General features: G+C 41.1%; 1 protein-coding gene across 4 annotated transcripts in view; it reads right to left on the bottom strand.

Annotated features, from left to right (window-relative positions):
- Positions 1–17,632, bottom strand: part of ppip5k1a (diphosphoinositol pentakisphosphate kinase 1a) — a 55,641-nt gene that overhangs the window by 4,123 nt on the left and 33,886 nt on the right. For 3 of the 4 annotated variants that reach the window (XM_086025352.1, XM_086025353.1, XM_086025354.1), the window contains 2 exons: positions 1,718–1,855; positions 1,508–1,624 (listed from right to left, as the gene is read on the bottom strand). In XM_086025352.1, the coding sequence (XP_085881478.1) occupies positions 1,508–1,624; positions 1,718–1,855 (255 nt within the window). Of the gene's footprint in view, positions 1–1,507; positions 1,625–1,717; positions 1,856–7,767; positions 7,948–17,632 lie in introns of all 4 variants that reach the window. The other variant, XM_086025355.1, reaches the window with a different exon arrangement.

Raw genomic sequence — 17,632 nt, 5'->3', positions numbered from 1 at the left:
TTGCAGAGCTGGGCAAGTCCGTCCCTGGGCCGGACGCCCATTTTTGGGGCGGAGGGTGGGGGCTGACAAATTTTTTAAAAAAGGGCTGGACTAAGCATGGCCGGAAGTGGATTTTAGTCCGGCCCACTAATCGGCCCTCATGCGTGTGACGTGCTGGCGAGGCAGTCAAATTTCATCTCAGCCGACTCGGTTAAAGGCTTCTTTTTAGGCTTCTTTCAAAACAAATTGTGTCCGGGAGGAAAATCAAGCTGCGCGCAGCACTCAAGTATGACACTGGCACATCATGCACTTTCCTACTCCCGGAAATACGCCGTAGCAAACCTGCTGTGTAGTGGTTTGCTGGCATGCTTTTTTTTTAAGGCAGGGAAGTGTGAAGGAGGGGAGTGTGGAAAATAAGTCACTTGTTGCTTGCAGACTTGTCGTCTGTTCGACCCAAATAATTATAAAATAAGACAAAAACAACCCCATGGCTCGCAATGGAAGTAAGTACACGCAGCTGGGTTATTGTGTCTTTCAAAACTTAATAACTTGGAGAAGTCTCGAAGCTCAGCTTCTTTTTATTGCGTAAACGGCATTCATTCACAGACGAGTTGAATCGCTGATTCGCCGCGGTGCACTGAGGAAATCACAGGGCGAATAACTACGCCTGGAAAAGTAGGTCCATACACTATATGGATAAGTACGTGAGTATTAAAGTGGCGCGTTTGAAGCGTGTACGCAGCGGGTTTGAATAGTAAGTTAGCCAGCCAATTGTCTTTAAATAAACCTCTTCAGTTAGCATCTCTCCCGCGGGGGCATCGTGCACGTTTTTTTGGGGGTGGGGTGGTCGGAACGCGGCGGGGCCGACAATGTTTATGAATATGGCCGGGGGGGGGGGGGGTCGCGGCCGGAAGGGTACCCAGGTCAAGTGTGGAGGGTCGCGGCCGGACGGGCAAAAAAGGGTCAAGTGCCCAGCTCTCTACATTTGTGATGTACATATTTCCCATACATTAGGTTGTGTATCCAGATCCTGTTGGCAGGTCAAGCAAAGGTGAACATATTTTCTTTTTTTACCCCTTGTAACAACCAAATATATTTTTTGATGGTTATATTTGTATTGTACTGGTCATGCAAGGCAGCAGACATCTGGATGATTTTGGCTGGCGTCATGTTGACTGGGACAATGCCCCATCTCAGAGAATCAACTACAAACATTTTTGGCAGTGACTTTTATCACTGCGTCTGTGCAAAAAACAACTCTCACCATGTATTGGGGTATTGAACAAGGTGGTGTGTACCCTTTTGTGGGCTTCCATCCTCCCATAATATCGATAATGACAGTCCTAATTCATACACCTAGGGCCAATCTATTTCTGTACATATATCCTACATGCGGCTTTAGCACCATGTCTCATATATTTGAGACTAATTGCAGTCAGCCACATGTACATGAGGAAGTAGTCGTGGCAAGATGAACACTTGTAAGGCAGTAGAAGTACAACAATGTCGAGTAAAGTTCAATACTCACACCACGGAGGTTTGTCTGAACGAGACCTGAGGGACATGGACGAGGAGAGAACTCGGTGGGGGATGTACGAACCGTCCCCTGATTGATGGTTGTGTGCACCAAACATGGCTGACAGCGCTGAGGAGACAAACAACCAAAGACGAAGAAGGTGACGATTATTCCAAATATTTACAGTTGCCCACCATGATTCATATAGAGTAAGTGGCTAACCTCTGGTGGTCCTTGTATGTGGATCCCCGGCACTCTCGCACACGCTTGTGAGGAACTCATTGACCTGTTTGAGTGATAGCGAGTTGTGTAGTGTTTCCAGAGGATAGATGGAGGGTACCATGGAACAGCCTTCAAAGCCTGTGGTACAGGACAGAGATGGTACAGACAGACATACATTATCAGCTCTCAGGTGGTCTGGGCGGCCAGTTGAGCAGCTAGGCTGAACCACACCGGCTGACACATGAGACAGCAGTTCAGTACTTCCCGTTTAATACTCGCTATCCGGCTTTGTTCACAACACACCTTAACGTGTTGTGAGCTGCTACCACATTCTACCTTTCAGCTCCACACAGCTAAGATTCAAAGCCCATGCTGGGACGTCAACACGACATCGTGCCGTATCAAATAGGTCTACAAAATCAGAGGCCCAAGCAGATTCTAAAAGTGGAACAGCCGTTTAGTGAGCCCTCCCGCACGCGCTCAATTCCAGCAGCACACAGCAGCTGCAACATCAGGTCCGACACGTTATCAGAGTCAGTCGACAGCTGTTAGCGGACAACCAAAGCCACACATCAGCAGAGCTGCTCAGTTACAAAGCATCAAGCTCCAACTCATCATCTACAATCTCAGCAGAGGATGACTTTGAAAATGCACAAACGCAGAGTAACTGAGAAAACAATCAAATCATGCTTATTTAAGTATGGTATAGGGACATTAGGGTCACGTTAATTTATGTGAAAAACCTTTCCTTCAAATCAAGATGAAGGCCAATGATGAGAGAGTGTGGTCTTGATGAATTAAACTGCCATAGCATGACACTCACTGAGATGTTCTCTGGAATTCCTTGTTGCATAGCAAGAAAATAGACTATTACGTAGTTATGCTTCATGTGACTTTTTTTTTTACCTTTAAGTATCAATAATCAAACACTACAGTGATGTCACTGTGCTTCAAGTTTCTTTGTTATTGAACAGCTGGATCCACCTGATGAAAAGAAATAGCTGTGGTTGAATACCAGCATAAGGGAAAAATAACGACGATTCACTGACAAGGAAACATAATGAGATCGTTCTACTGTTGGTAACCTGACAGGTACACTGGAGAGATTTGCTTACAGTAGAATTAACAATGCATCTAGAGTGGTACCTCTACTTACGAACGTCTCTTCATACGAAATTGTCAAGTTACTAAACGCCTCAACAGGAAAATATTGCCTCTTGTTACGAAAGAAATTTCCGGATACGAAAGGTAAAAATACAGTATGGGCTGCTACTCGCAGCTCCAGAGTTTCCTGAACGCAACATACTCATAGCTGCTCTGCCATTGGCCATTACCTAGCATCTTCCTGGCATCCCGTTGGCTGAGAGGGACCTCTACCGTATGTGTCTATGTGTGTGTATAGACAGGTCGATAGATATGTGTGTGATAGATATGTCGATGCAGCGTCCTCGTCATTCGCCCCTCGGGCCATGAGGTGTTCCGATACTTTGACGTGAATTAGAAACGAGGAAAAGAAAAAAAAGGAGAGAATCGTTTTTTTTGTCCATACAAACAAAGCAAGAGATAATAGAAAAGTATGAAAAAGGGATACGTTTGGTTGATCTCGCCAAAAAATAGGACCGTAATGTATCGACAGTCACCACATTATTAAATCAGTTTTTTTAGAAAAACGCCAGGCAAAAACCACTTCTGAGCGAGAACATGAACCAAAGAGGGCAAAAAGCGATGAGGACAGCAATTAAAAGGTAAATGACCATCATGTTTATTCTTTACTCTGTTGTTTTTTTTTTTTTTTTAGATGATGCACAACTCTCATTTATTGTGCAGTAATCTAATTGTAACATGTATTTGTTGTTTGATGCATTTTTATGCTTCATAAAACATTTATGTCTGAATTATGGAGGGTTTGGAACGGATTAGGGAATTTACATGTAAAACGCGTCTACTTACAAAATTTTTAACTTAAGAAATTTCTTCCAGAACTAATCAATTTCATAAGTAAGCGGTACCACTGTAGCTAATATTGACAATGGTGACTAATTTAGAATAGCTGTTTACAAATATATACACAAATATGTATGTTTATTTTCAATGGTGGGCATTGTCTATCCGTCAATAAGTTCCCGTCTGTATTTCTGTCCGACCCATATGGTACCAGTCTATCCCTTGTTGGCGACAGCCAATCGGCAAGTAGACACGCCGCTGTGCGAGTGACGTGCTAACTGGTAAGTCCGTTCTCGACCGCGTTTGGCTGACTGGGACCGACCGGGCGGGCGGGCCAGAAATATAGATGAGAACTCAGGCGGACTAAGGCACTGACGAATGCCCACCTCTGTTTATTTACATACTTAATTGATTTACATATGTAATTATATATTCATATAATTATACCATTTTTTTTTTTTTTTAAATTCAGCAGTCATGGTTAAAATTGTCATCTGGCACCGTAGGGAACCCCAGTTCAAGACCATCCCCGGACACACTTCTGCGGTGTCCTTGAGCAAGATATAGGTCCCCCCAAATTGCTCCCCGGGCGCTTAAGCAACAACCTGCTCAAGTGTGTGCCACAAACGGTGTGTTTTTGCTGTGATGGGTCAAATACAAATGTCAAATATTGTGTATATGACTTTAAAAAAAAAAAAAAAAAAGAGTCTTATTCTTATTCTTAATACACATATATTCACATGGGGAGAATTGTTGGTCCATGTTAAGGAAAGAAAATCCTATAGTGGCCACAGAAATAACTTGAACCTAACAAAGTAATAAACATTTCACGAAAATTAACAATAAACGACAGGAATTGCTTTCTAATTGCGATTCAACAGATTTAAAATAACAAAATCAAAACAAAAAAAAACTCATTAGACAAGCCTGAATTAAAATGCCGATACCTTTAATATTGTGTTGCACCACCTTTTGGCGCAGTCACTGCCATGAAACCATTTTTGTGACTCTGAATGAGATTTCTGCACCTCTCAGCAGGTATTTTGGCTCACTATTGATGAGCAAACTGCCCAGTTGTCTCAGGATTGAAGGATGCTTTCTTGTGACTGCCTGTTTCAGCTCCTTCCACAGATGTTCAACAGGATTTACATCATGGCTCAGAAGACCACTTCCCAATAGTCCAATGTCTTGCTCTTCACCATTCTTCTGTGTTTTGGGTCATTATCCTGTTGCAAGAGCCATGACCTGCGACTGAGATCAAGCTTTCTGACACCGGGCATAATATTTCTCTCTAAAATACATTGATAGTCTTTAGATTTCATTGTATGCTGCACAAATTGCAGACATTCTTTGCCCGATGCAACAAAGCTGGCCCAGAACATATCATGTTGTGACAAAATGTCATTACTTTTGCCAGATTCAAGTTATTTCTTTCAACTCTGTGGGTTTTTCTTGCATGAACAGAGTTGGACCCATTTTTGTCAATTTTGTCCACGTGTACACACCCGCACACACACTTCACAAAAGTTATGTCTGTTTGGCGTTTGGATGAAATTTCAGGATGAACATGAACGCACTATAATATTTACAGGTTACCCAATCAAAACTGCACTCCACCTCCCCAACGCTGTTGAAGGCGTGCAGGAGTATGTATGCCCCCTCGTCCCTTTTGATGGTCTCCAAGTCTTCTTATTTCGATTTATCGGTTTCTGTTGTGATGACTTTCCTCTTCTCCCAGTCCATAATGTGATTATTTCTTTTGCAGTGGCTGTTAGGTCTGCAGTCTGTTATGGCTTTCTTGTTTACTTGTTCTGCTTTTTGTCTTTGTGTTCGCTCGTCTTTATTTACGGTTTATGATTTTTACTACGTTTCTGGTTGGGATAGGGTTCTTGATGTTGAGACTTGCTGGAGTTATTGCTTCTTCTTTGCATCAGAGGTTGAATCTCAGGTTGTTTTTTAGGACGTGCAAGCTTAATTTCTAATCTTTCCCGACGGTGGAGGGCGACAACACTATCACGTCCGTTCGACGGAAGAGACTTATTCAAGTTGGTCTACAGTACCTTAGCCAATCAGAATGCTGAAAACAATGCTAACAATTTTTTTTATATAATCAACAATGTATGTAGCAGCAAACTATTTTGTGAGCAAAGCTAAACTGATTAAAAAAAAAAGATTAAATTAACTGACTGTAATATAATTTTTAGAACATTTATTGTGCAGACCTCAAAACTCAAAATCAAAACTCAAGACTATTGTGAAAACAAATTACTATCATTACAAATGAGTATTTTATACTATATTTATGTACTTTTAATATGCAGTCATCCATTTTCGAAATGGCTTACATTATTACTTATATTCATATAATTGTAACTTTATAGGAGACTCCTGGCTGACATAGCGTACAGTAATTCTTTTCCAGTTTCCGGTTCAGTTTAGCCAGTCGATTTTCTTTCCAGAGTGCACATTGATTAAATTGCCATCTATTTTGCTGTGCAAAGTTGGACATGCTCCGATTTAACACGTTTTCAGCCAGATGTCTGTGAGAAGTGGATTCATATCACACAAGCACTTACTTATTTGCGTTGTTAAATGTGCTAGCTAGGTTAACTTAGAAAATAGCATGGCTTGTAGCTTATTCACGAACACGAAGCCAACGATTATGGTATGGTCAATACACTCAGATACTTCCTCGCTGTTCCTCCCCTATTGGAAGCTAGCTGTGTGGTCCAATGGACTGCAATGATATTGTCTCACATTGTTTTTATGTATAGAACATGTGTAGAGATAGACTGGAAAGGGCACAGAAAGCATAGAAGTGGATTTCCTTGGTAATTAAAAACAAAAACACCTGTCGTGAATTTTGCCATTTAGCTCACTGTTAGAGAACAGTCTGTTTAAGTTCTGAAAAAATGAAATATTGAACAGTCAAATATGTGCATGCAAAAGCTGAAAGGTTGAATTGAGTTCACCTCTAAAATGTTACTGTGCATTTTAGGTTCATCCTGAAATTACACTCGAAAGCCGAATACCTATCCTTAGCTTGTGATGTTTTATTTGTATATCGTTTTTCATAATACTCTTAGTTATCTAAATGCAAGATTAAATAAAGTTAATTACAACACATACTTCAATTGAGTGTTATTGGATAAAAGTAAAATGTGTTTTGGCTAGGCAAGTCAGTAAAATGGGGGGTGGGGGGTTGGACAGACCACAAGATGATGGGTATAGACACGTTTTCATTCCACATGATCAAAAGCTGTGTGAATATCATTGACTCACCGGAAGACACATGTATGTGGCTGTGAAGATTTCGTGTTTTTTAGTGTGGAGTCGTTATAATTTTTGAATAGTTTCAAAAAATATCAACGTGCCTAGCTATTGTGTGTACAGGGTGTGCGAGCCGGAGTGGAAAGGGGTTTAAAATGTTTCTCAATTCCAGGAGGAAACATTTCAGAAACACAGGAGGATCCTGTGGCATCAAGTTATTAAACGCACAGACTGGACTAAAGTGTTTACTACTAGTGCTAACTTGTGACTGGTCGTTCAGCCTCTATGAGCTTTGGTGCACACTAGCTCACCTGTTTTCTGAAGCTGAGCCATGAGTGATCATTACCTGAGCCCTGAGCAACTGTGATGTCATTTTCAGTCGACAAAAAGTGTCAAAATGGCCGCCCCCTGAGATGTACAAAAACGTGTGGATTATTACGGCTTAGCTCATATTAGACAAACGCAAAATTAATCAGTGGGGCTGCAAAGGACATTTGGGGGTCGACTTGCCCATTAAGTAAGCAAACGTAATGAAAATAGGTGATGGAAAATTTAAATTGCGATTTAAAAATGTATTTAATTCATATCCAGCTACCAAATCAATTCGTAGAGGCAGATTTGTCTTCAGTTCATCAGAGGTGGGGAAGGAGAGAGGCGGCTTTATGTGCACCAAGCCAGCTTGCAGTCGGCACAGCCACAGAAACAGGCAAGCATGCAAAACAAATCAAGTGGCAAAACACGAGTCCACCACAGGCCAAGCACAGTCCAAGACTACACCGAGTGCAGTGGTCAGACAAGGCATGAGATTGGGCATAGAGGGCGGGCCAGGGGCTAACCATGAAGATATTCTATGGGGTCCTGGCCAGAGATAAGCCAGTTTCGGAAGAGACGGAGGTGGTAGGAGCAATGGTGGAGATGGTGGGTGAGTGCACCGTCGAGAGAGAGGTGGCAGCCCAGACTAAGTTCTGTGGAGAACTGACGCAACAATTGGGCCACATGATGCTCCTCCAATGGCTCTGGGGAAGAACAGGGAGAACGAGGATGGACAGAAAAGAAGGGGGAACAATACAAAAGACATGAAATGACAGATGGTAAGACTGAGGGATGAGATAGAGAGAAGAAACTGAAGTAGATGAGGGGGAAATACTTTAAGTCAATGGCATTTACAAAATGTGTCTATGAGGGGAGAGCTGTATGTTGACATCCAGTCATAGAACCACCGATTGTGCAGTTATTTGCAACCATTGTAATCATATTGCTCAAATTGTGTGGAAATACAATTTTAACATGAGCCGCATATCTTGTGAGATTGCAACGCAGTGAGCATATCAAAGGATTTCCACCACACATTTTACCTTTTTTTTTTGCTACCGTATCAGGGTACCAGTAATAGCAATGAATACCGTGTGTTTTCAACATAGTCACGTGGTACACACGTCTGTCTGTCTGTCTACTCAATATAATTAATGGTCGGCAATACCATTGGTTAACAATTATTATTATTATTTTTTTTAAATCAAAGAATCAAGTAAACGAGATGATTTATTTGATCGGATTGCAAATCTGCTTGTTATTTTTCCCTCTAGCATATCAGGTGGACGTTTTTTTTCTGAAATGTCCTGGCAAAAAAGAACACCCAAAACAAACAAAAAACAAACCACTGATGTGCTAGAAAGGCAAAGGTAGAGGCATTCTTGAAATAACCATCCAAAATACATTCAGGGATAGGGAGACAAAGCCATCTCAGATTAAAATTTGCTGTTAACAAGTGTAATACATCAGATGCAGTCTTAACAGTGACTCACCTCAGAGGCACAATCATTACATCTCACATTGATGTTCACCACGACACCAGCTCGAGGTGGTGCTTGAATGTTGGCATGTTTTTCCACCGCAGTCAAATGTTTTTTTAGTTAATCTTGATCTAAGAATTCATTACCAATACTGTTTTTTTTCCTCAATAGGGTCATGGGTCACTGGAGCATATGGGTGGTGTACAATCTGTACCGCTGGCCAGTCAATTGCAGGAAACAGAAAACAGCTACTCGCACTCAACTTTGGGAATTTTACAGCCTTCAATTAATCTATCATGCATGTTTTCAGAGGAAGCCTTCGTACCTGGGGAAAACATACACTAGAATGGGTAGAAAACTCCAGTTACAAATATTAACAAGGCAGTTTAAGACATTTACAGTGGGGACAATAAGTTTTTGGCAACTTAATGTGCAAGTTCACCCATTAAAAAAGATGAGAGGTTTTCATTTATATCATAGGTACCCATCAAACAGGAGAGGCAAAATGTAAAAAAAAAATTAAAATAAAATCCAGGAAATCACATTGGCCAGCTAAAAAACAAACAACTCAAAGACACCAGAGATGAAATTGTACAACTGCGCAAAGTTGAGATGAGTCAAACCGCAATTGGAAAACAACTTTGTGAGAAAAGATCAACAGTTGGAAATATTATTAGAAAATGGAAGAAGTAGAACATCACTGACATCTGACATCTCCCTCGGAGTGGGGCTCCATGCAAGATCTCACCCTGTGGCGTTCAAATGATCCGGAGAACAGTGAAGAATCAGCCTAGAGCTACACGGCGGGAACTGGTCAATGCTTTGAAGACAGAAATCTGCGTCACGTAAGGTAAGGGCCCGTCTGAAATTTGCTAAAAACCATCTGGACCTTCCAGAGGAGGATTGGGAGAATGTAATGTGGTCAGATGAGACCAAAATTGAACTTTGCGGTTAAACACCACTCGTCGTGTTTGGAGGAAGAATGCCGAGTTGCATCCTAAGATCACCATACCTACTGTGAAGTATAGGGGTGGAAACATCATGCTTTGGGGATGTTTAGCTGCAAAAGGGACAGGAAGACTGGGGAAATGGGGAAAATGAATGGGGCCATGTATTGTGACATTTTGGGTAAAAACCTCCTTCCCTCAGTCAGAGAATTGAAGATGAAAGGTGCCTGCGTCTACCAGCATGATACCGATCCAAAGCACAAAACCGAAGGAGTGGCTCTGTAAAAAGCATATCAGGGTTCTGGAATGGCCTAGCCAGTCTCCAGACCTCAACCCAATCGAAAACCTGTGGAGGGAGTTGAAACTCCGTGTTGCCAAGCGACAGCCGTCAAACATCATAGCTCTCAAGATCTGTGCAGAGGAGTGGGCCAAAATACCAACTAAAGTGAGTGTAGACCTTCTCAAGAACTCGAGAAACTGTTTGACATCTGTCATTGCCAAAACCAAGGCTACATTACAAAGTACTAAAAGTAACTTTTGCTGTTTGCTCAATACTTATGGGCCACCCATTTTCACAAATAAATTGTTTAAAAAATCATACAATGTGATTTCCTGGATTTTTTTTGTGACATTCTGTCTCTCACGCTTGATGTGTACCTATGATGAAAATTACAAACCTCTTATTTTTTTAAATGGGTGAACTTGCAATTTTTCAAGTTGCCCAATACCTATTGGCCCTACTGATGTTAAGACACTCGCCTTACAAGAAATAAATCGCTAGTCCGTCACGCATCAACAAAACTCAAATTGGGGAGCGATTTAATGGTTTTTGACAGCAGACAACTTTTTTTCCGTGGGAAGTTCCTAAAGTCTATTTGCAGAGCCGGACATCATCTAACGCCACAGAGTTCCCGTCTGCTTATTCAAACGACCCACGGAGTCTCAGCCGGTCCGAGTCAGCCAAACGACGTAGAGAACGGACTTAACCTGTATCACGTCACACGCAGATGCCGCATTCCTGACATGCGGCCGATAAAGGAAAAAATTAAAAATAAAACAGTGTTGTGTACCTTGCAGTCCCACAGACGCAATGACATGTGCCCCATATTGTTTTTATTTCACCCATCACCACACTGTGCGCCTGTCGGTTGTTTTTGTATATTTTTTCTTTGTTTGGTGGCTCGTGCGGCGCCTGCGTTTGGCGTGATTACGTTCTCGACGTTGATTGGCTGTCGCTGATGAGGGACGGACTAGGACCACATGGGTCATTTAAATATGCAGACGGGAATCGCTGGCGGTTAGGCGATGCGCAGCTCTGGCTATTTTATTGCAAAAGTTTGACATTAGAGCAAACAGTTGAATGTTAGACATGGGAAAAACTGTTTCCAAACTGATTCTTTGAGATTCTATGTGATCAATAATGAACTTTGTATCAAAATGTTTTTGGAATAGCCGTCATTTAACATTAACAACTAACAGACAATTAGGAAAAGCTCAAGATGCCAAGCCAATAAATTCAAGTAATAAACAAAAATGTTAGCTTCTTAAAATTAGGTCTTAAAATCACAAAACTCAGACTATTAGATTAGCAACTGACACCAGCTCGATGACAACACGAGAGGTTGGCATCCAGGCTGGTCTACTAATGACTATATTACAGGATTTACAACTCAAATTCAGTTCAGTGATATTTAATATCACACTCCATCGAACAAAACAGCTGATCAAGTGCACAAACACAGACAAAAAAATCCTTGATTTACCAGTACTACCCCAGGATCTAGTGTGAAATATCATTGCTTCCTGTGTGGGGGTAACTCTTTACATTTGTATAATCTTAGTGAAATCATTCTGCACTGAATTTTAGATTAATTTATTTGAAAAGGAACAGTGCAATTTCACATAACACATGAAAAATCATGGTTAAAAAAGGCAGAATTAGCCAAAAGGTTATTTTTCATCTGTAGTCCCCTGGCTGACCATGATGTAAAAAAAAACAAACAAACATTAAAATACAACTGCAAAATATAAATATAAATAGCAAGACACTAATTTCAGGAAATGTTACCTCAACCCATGGGAAGCAGTGGCAATTTAATGTCCGCTATTGTCCTGGCCAAAATTAAGTTTTTTTTCTGTGTTTATATTCTCTGCCCACATAAAGAAAAACATTGCACAGGACAATCAGTCACTGCACTGAAATGCCATGCGTCTTCCAGACAGATAAAGACAACGTGATAAATTTCTTAAATGAGACAGACAGAGGAGAAGGGATGAGGAATGTTCATTACTTCCCTGGTTGGTCACTAAGCAACTGATCTGAGTCAGATGCGTTAGAGGAATAACATGCTTTTTTGTTGTTTTGTAGGAGAAGAGGACAATCACAAGTTACTATTACTTTAGAGAGTGCAATGATTCTGACTCAGAGGCATCAGGAAAAGGGCTAAAACATTGTGTTAGTGTGGTTTAAAACAATGGACTTCACTCCAATCCCTCACAATGATTACAACAGGTGCATTTTATGTACCGGTAGTTACCATGAAGACATGCATATGCATGCATACACGCACACGCACAAACTACGCACATACTACACACACATATGCATGAGAAAAAATGGAGTATATGCAATAAATACGCAGGGTTCCCACCCTTGGCTCTGAGCAAAACTGTCAGCATGGGATTCTTGTTACCACCCCGGAAAAAAAGAGTTTCCATGAGAACAAAAACATCTGTTATACCAGGAACAACAAAAAAGCATTATTTATGTATATTTTTTGTGTATTTTAAGGTTCTGATTATGATATTATTTGTCAATGACAAAACACAAGAGCATCTTACAGTCTTCAATTTTTAATTCATCTTGGAAGCTGGGAGAACGGACCTTAGCAAAGGACAACATCCGGGCAGACATTTTTGAGTGGGGTGGCCAGGGTTACACAACACCTCAGTGAGGGGGTGGCCGTGCATGTGTCATTCTTTCTTCCATCCTCAGTCAGGGTTCCATGAAATAAAATTCACACATATCCAGAACAAGGCCATACAATCCTAATCCAGCAGCAACAAGTCTAAGTAAGAAGCAAGATTTTGCTGAGCCTAATTCACGAGATAATGCCATTTTCTTGGCACTGGCTTTGCTTTCTATCTCATGGTCTACTTATATCTCCTGCACTGATTTGCTAGCTAACAGCCAATTAGAGTAATCCAATGCCACCAACGGCCGACACCATTTTGCTTTCAGCTATTAATAACTCATTCATTCAAATCATACATAGAAAAAAAAGACCAAGAAAAATCGCTTAAGCCCCTATACAACTGAGGGGCGAACATTCTTGACTCCTGATGAATGTAAAAAAATGTGCGTTCACGCCAGGGTTTGTTCAAGGTTGCAAACGTTCGCCAATTGGTCGCCAGACGTTTGGCAGGGGTTCGCCTATACGTTTCTTGTCGCAAGGTTATTTTGAATATGTTCAAAATTTCCTTGCGACAAGAAAGAGCACTAAAACTGTAAGGAAACTGTTCCCGAATGTTTTGCAAACATTTGCGACATTGACCGAACATGAACGCAACATTTGCTGCCTTCGAAAACACACACGATTGTTCGCCACTCTGTGGGATAGGGGCATTAATTCTTCACAATTCGTTTGTTCCTGCTTGTATTATGAGTGTGTGTATAAAGTTAGCATGTGTGTATTTTAGGAAACCCTGACCGTGTATGCTATGAGAAACAATTACTTCTCGGCCATGTTGTTCGCTTGCTATGGTATTAATGTAATGATTTGAATTGACATTGACTCTTTGGGCCCTGTTTTGGTAGACTGGAGCCTGAGCGCTTGGCGTAAAAATGGGCAAATTTATGAAAAAAGAAAATCTGAAATATCATATGGATATAAGTATTCAGACCCTTTGCAGCGACCTTCATATTTAACTCACATGCTGGCCATTTCTTCTGATCCTCCTTGAGATGGTTCTGCTCCTTTACTGGAGTCCATCTGCGTCAACCTGACAGAACTGGAGAGGATATGCAAGGAAGAACGGCATAGGATCCCCAAATCCAGGTGTGAAAAACTTGTTGCATCATTCCAAGAAGACTCATGGCTGTACTAGCTCAAAAGGGTGCTTCTACTCAATAAAATGCGTCAGGGTCTGAATACTTATGACCATATGATATTTCAGTTTTTCTTTTTAATAAATATGCAGAAATTTCTACATTTCAGATTTTTTTTCTGTCAAGATGGGGTGCTGAGTGTACATTAATGAGAAATAAAATGAACTTTTTTGATTTTGGCAAATGGCTACAATGACTCTGAATGTGAAAAATGTGTGTTTAGATGAGACGCAAGGGGGCCCAGATCAATAGGGTGGAATGAAGAAGGGCACGGGGACCGAACACCAGAACTTCTGTTTTCTTTTCGTTGCAAGAGATTCAGTGACATCCCGGCTTTGATTTCCTCCAAACAGGACAAAAGTAGTCTTAAGGAGAAAGCGTCTTATATCTGACTGTCATCCGCAAAGCAGTATAAGGAAATAACATGTTTTTGTAGGATGGAACCTAGGGTCAGCAAAATACAATGAAAACAGCAAGGGCCTCAAAATAGAACCCTGTGGAACACTATACGGCAGACGAGCAGAGCGGGACTCAGAGCAACCTAGGCTAACATAAAAAGTTCTGCCAGCCAAATAGGATCTAAACCACTCTAGAGCGCTACCACTAATGCCCACCTGGCAATATGCACCAAAAGTATTTACCAATCGTCAAATAAAAAGTAGAAGAATAAATTGAAGCAGAAGAAATAGATGAAGAACTGTAGTCATGGCAAATATGTGACATAACTCTGCTGTTGCCGCTAGCGTGCAGCGCCGGTCACAACAAGACATTACTATTTACAGCGGGGCTGCACAATGTATTGAAAACACATCATCATTGCAACGACTGACAGATACACGCCCAGCCTTCTCATGAGTGTTTGTTCGCGGGGGTTGCTTATAGAGGACTGCATTACTACTGTATTTTCCTGACTACAAGACGCTATTTTTTCCCTAGGTTTTGAACCATGCGGTTTATAGTCCAGTGCGGCTGTTTGGTGGATTTTTCTTCCACCACTAGGGATGTTCTAACCGGAATTACAGTACAATTGCCATTAACGGGATGTGACTGCAGGTGGAGGACCTCAACAGGCGAGGGTGCTATGCACTAGGTTATTGCATTAGGTGGTATGTAGTATGTAGTAGAACAATAAAAGGTGGCCATTAACTGACAACCTGGAGTGGCAGCGGGCAGTGAAATGAAGATAAGTACTGTTTATTTTCTCTTTCTGGTCAGTTTTAATCAGCAAAGTTGCTGCCGTGTTAAAAGGCACTGTTAGGAAAGAATCTATTCCGGTACATGTACATTTACAGTTCAAAATGGTAAATGCAATAAATACCGGTATGTAATTTTTCAACATAGGTGCGGCTTATCTAAAAGTTCGGCTTATTGTATGTTTTTTTCTTTTTTTTTTTTTTTTTTATAGAGTGGGCGCAGCTTATATAAAAGTGCGGCTTATAGTCCGGAAATTAAGGTATAGGTGTGAGAGTGAGTGCTCCTGTTTTCAATAGGATCTCTTGGAATGTGATGGCTGGCTGTGAGTGGCTAAGGAGATGGACCCAGAAGACACCACTTCACTTTGCTAGGAAAACACAAATCTACAATCTTTGCCGAGAATGGTGACTGCAACCAGACTCTCTTGCCATTTTCCCAGTGAAGCATTTATGAAGGTAACAACACAGCTAGTGCCATAAAGTAGCTTGATGTTAACAATAATAATTACAAATATTATTTTAAGGCATCTTTCTGTCACTCAAGTTCACCGTACAAACATAAATTCATTAAATAAAATAAATAAAACTAACAGGAAAAGACGAAAGAGAGCTTTCAAAATAAATTAAAATAGATTGGAATTACATAAATGGGTGAGAGTTATAAAGAGATGTGTTCTAAGTTCAGACTTGAAATGAGAGAATGAAGCAATGTTTCTGAGGTGGAGTGGCAGAGCATTCCATAGGCGAGAAGTAGATCAGCTGAATGCTCTGCTCCCCATTGTGGATAGATGGGCAGATGAGACAGACAAGTGTAATGATGAGGAGGATCTGGGAGTGCGGGAAGGACAGAGAAGATGGAGGAGGTCGGACAGATATGGGGGGGGAGGTTGTTGATGGCCTTGAATGCCAAAAGGAGGACTTTGAACTGGATAGGAGACTGTATGGATAGCCGGTGAAGCTGCTGGAGAACAGGAGTGATGTGATGCATAGAGGGGGTTTTGGTTATGATGCGGGCAGCTGAATTCTTGACTAGTTGTAATTTATGCCCCAGAGAAGGGAGTTACAGGAATCAAGACAGGAAGTGACGAGGTTGTTGACCAGGATGGCAGCAGAGTGAGGGGTGAGAGATGGACGGAGAAGATTAATGTTCCACAAGTGGAAATAAGGTGATGAGGTCGTGTTATTGATGTGTGATTGAAATTTTAATGTGCTATCAAGAATGACACCCGGACTCTTAACTTGAGGAGAGGGTATGAGAGAGGCGTTGTCGATAGTGACAGAAAAGCTACGTGTTTTGGATAATGTGGATTTGGTGCCAATGAGGAGAACCTTGGTTTTGTCACTGTTTAGTTGTTCTAGTGTTAAGGAGGTTTAGGGCGAACCAGGATATTATTTCAGCAATGCAGTCAATCAAGGTAGTGGGTGGCAGAGTGGATGAGGGCTTTGTGGAGAGGTAGAGCTGAGTGTCATTGGCATAGCAGTGGAAATTAACATTGAATTTACGGAAGATATTGCCACGGGGAAGAAGGTAGATGATGAAGATTAGGGGACCCAGGACAGAGCCCTGGGGCACACCTGTCATGACCGAGCGCACCCATAATTACGGAACAGGAATTTTGGGTGCGAGTCCGAGCTCTACAGTTCTTGGTCTTTGTTTTTGGAAAATAAACGTCCCCCATAAATGTGACTCATACTCTGGAGTGACATACTTTTTCCTTTCTTGTGATGCTTTTTTTTTTTTTTTTTTACTGGTACAATTTATACTTTGTGGCTGAGTACAGTATATCCACATTATTCTGGCATTTAGAAAAAGGTAATGGTAATCCTAATTAACCTAGAACAGTACAAATTTAGTCTGACAGTGAGAAAAATTGTGTGCCTTTTTTATAGTGTATGTAAAACCTATGGTTTTAAGTAGTGTTGTTCCGATACCACTTTTTGGCCCCGATACCGATTTCGCTACCTGGCTGTGCAGTATCGGCCGATAGCGATACTGTACCGATACCTCTCAGTCTGAAAAAAAATCCAAAATAAGCGCAATTTTATTTTGAAATTCTAAAGAATTGCACTCACTTGGGTGTAAAATTATTCATATTTAAATCATCACTTGCGAAGCATCTGTAGCAACATATACACACAAAATACATATGTTGAATTAACAGCCGATTTTCATAGCTCTTCGTGCTTGTGAGAGTGAGACATGGGATACATACCGTATTCACATGAATGTACATTTGTAATAAAGAAAGGTGCAGCATTTGTACTTCTAAAATATATTCAGTGATTCTAACCGACCCCCAAATGCTTGATGTCACATTTGTATGTTGCCAGAGGGGCAGGCGGTCGAGTGAGTGGGATAACAGTCCGTTATGTGTTTCTAAAAATGGTTAACACCTGTGCTGTTTATGGTTGCTCTAATCGGTCAACTAGGGATTTTATTTTGTGATACCAGCAGTGATTGAAATTAACGGGAGGCAAAAACGAAGTTGTTTGAAAGCAGACGCGCACAATGGCTGTCAAATCTTCAACATGACCACTTAACACCATCACATCATACAAGGTTATGATCTGATGACTTTATATCAGTTATTGTTTTCTTTTTACTTTTCATTCAAGATTTACTTCGCACTGCTGTTCAACATTAATCTGTTAATTATTGG

This window comes from Filicampus tigris, chromosome 3, assembly GCF_054856515.1.
Source record: "Filicampus tigris isolate MCC_2025a chromosome 3, RoL_Ftig_1.0, whole genome shotgun sequence".
In the NCBI taxonomy this organism is placed as follows: domain Eukaryota; kingdom Metazoa; phylum Chordata; class Actinopteri; order Syngnathiformes; family Syngnathidae; genus Filicampus; species Filicampus tigris.
The sequence above is the reverse complement of the archived record's forward strand: the minus strand, read 5'-3'. Positions and strand labels throughout refer to the sequence as shown.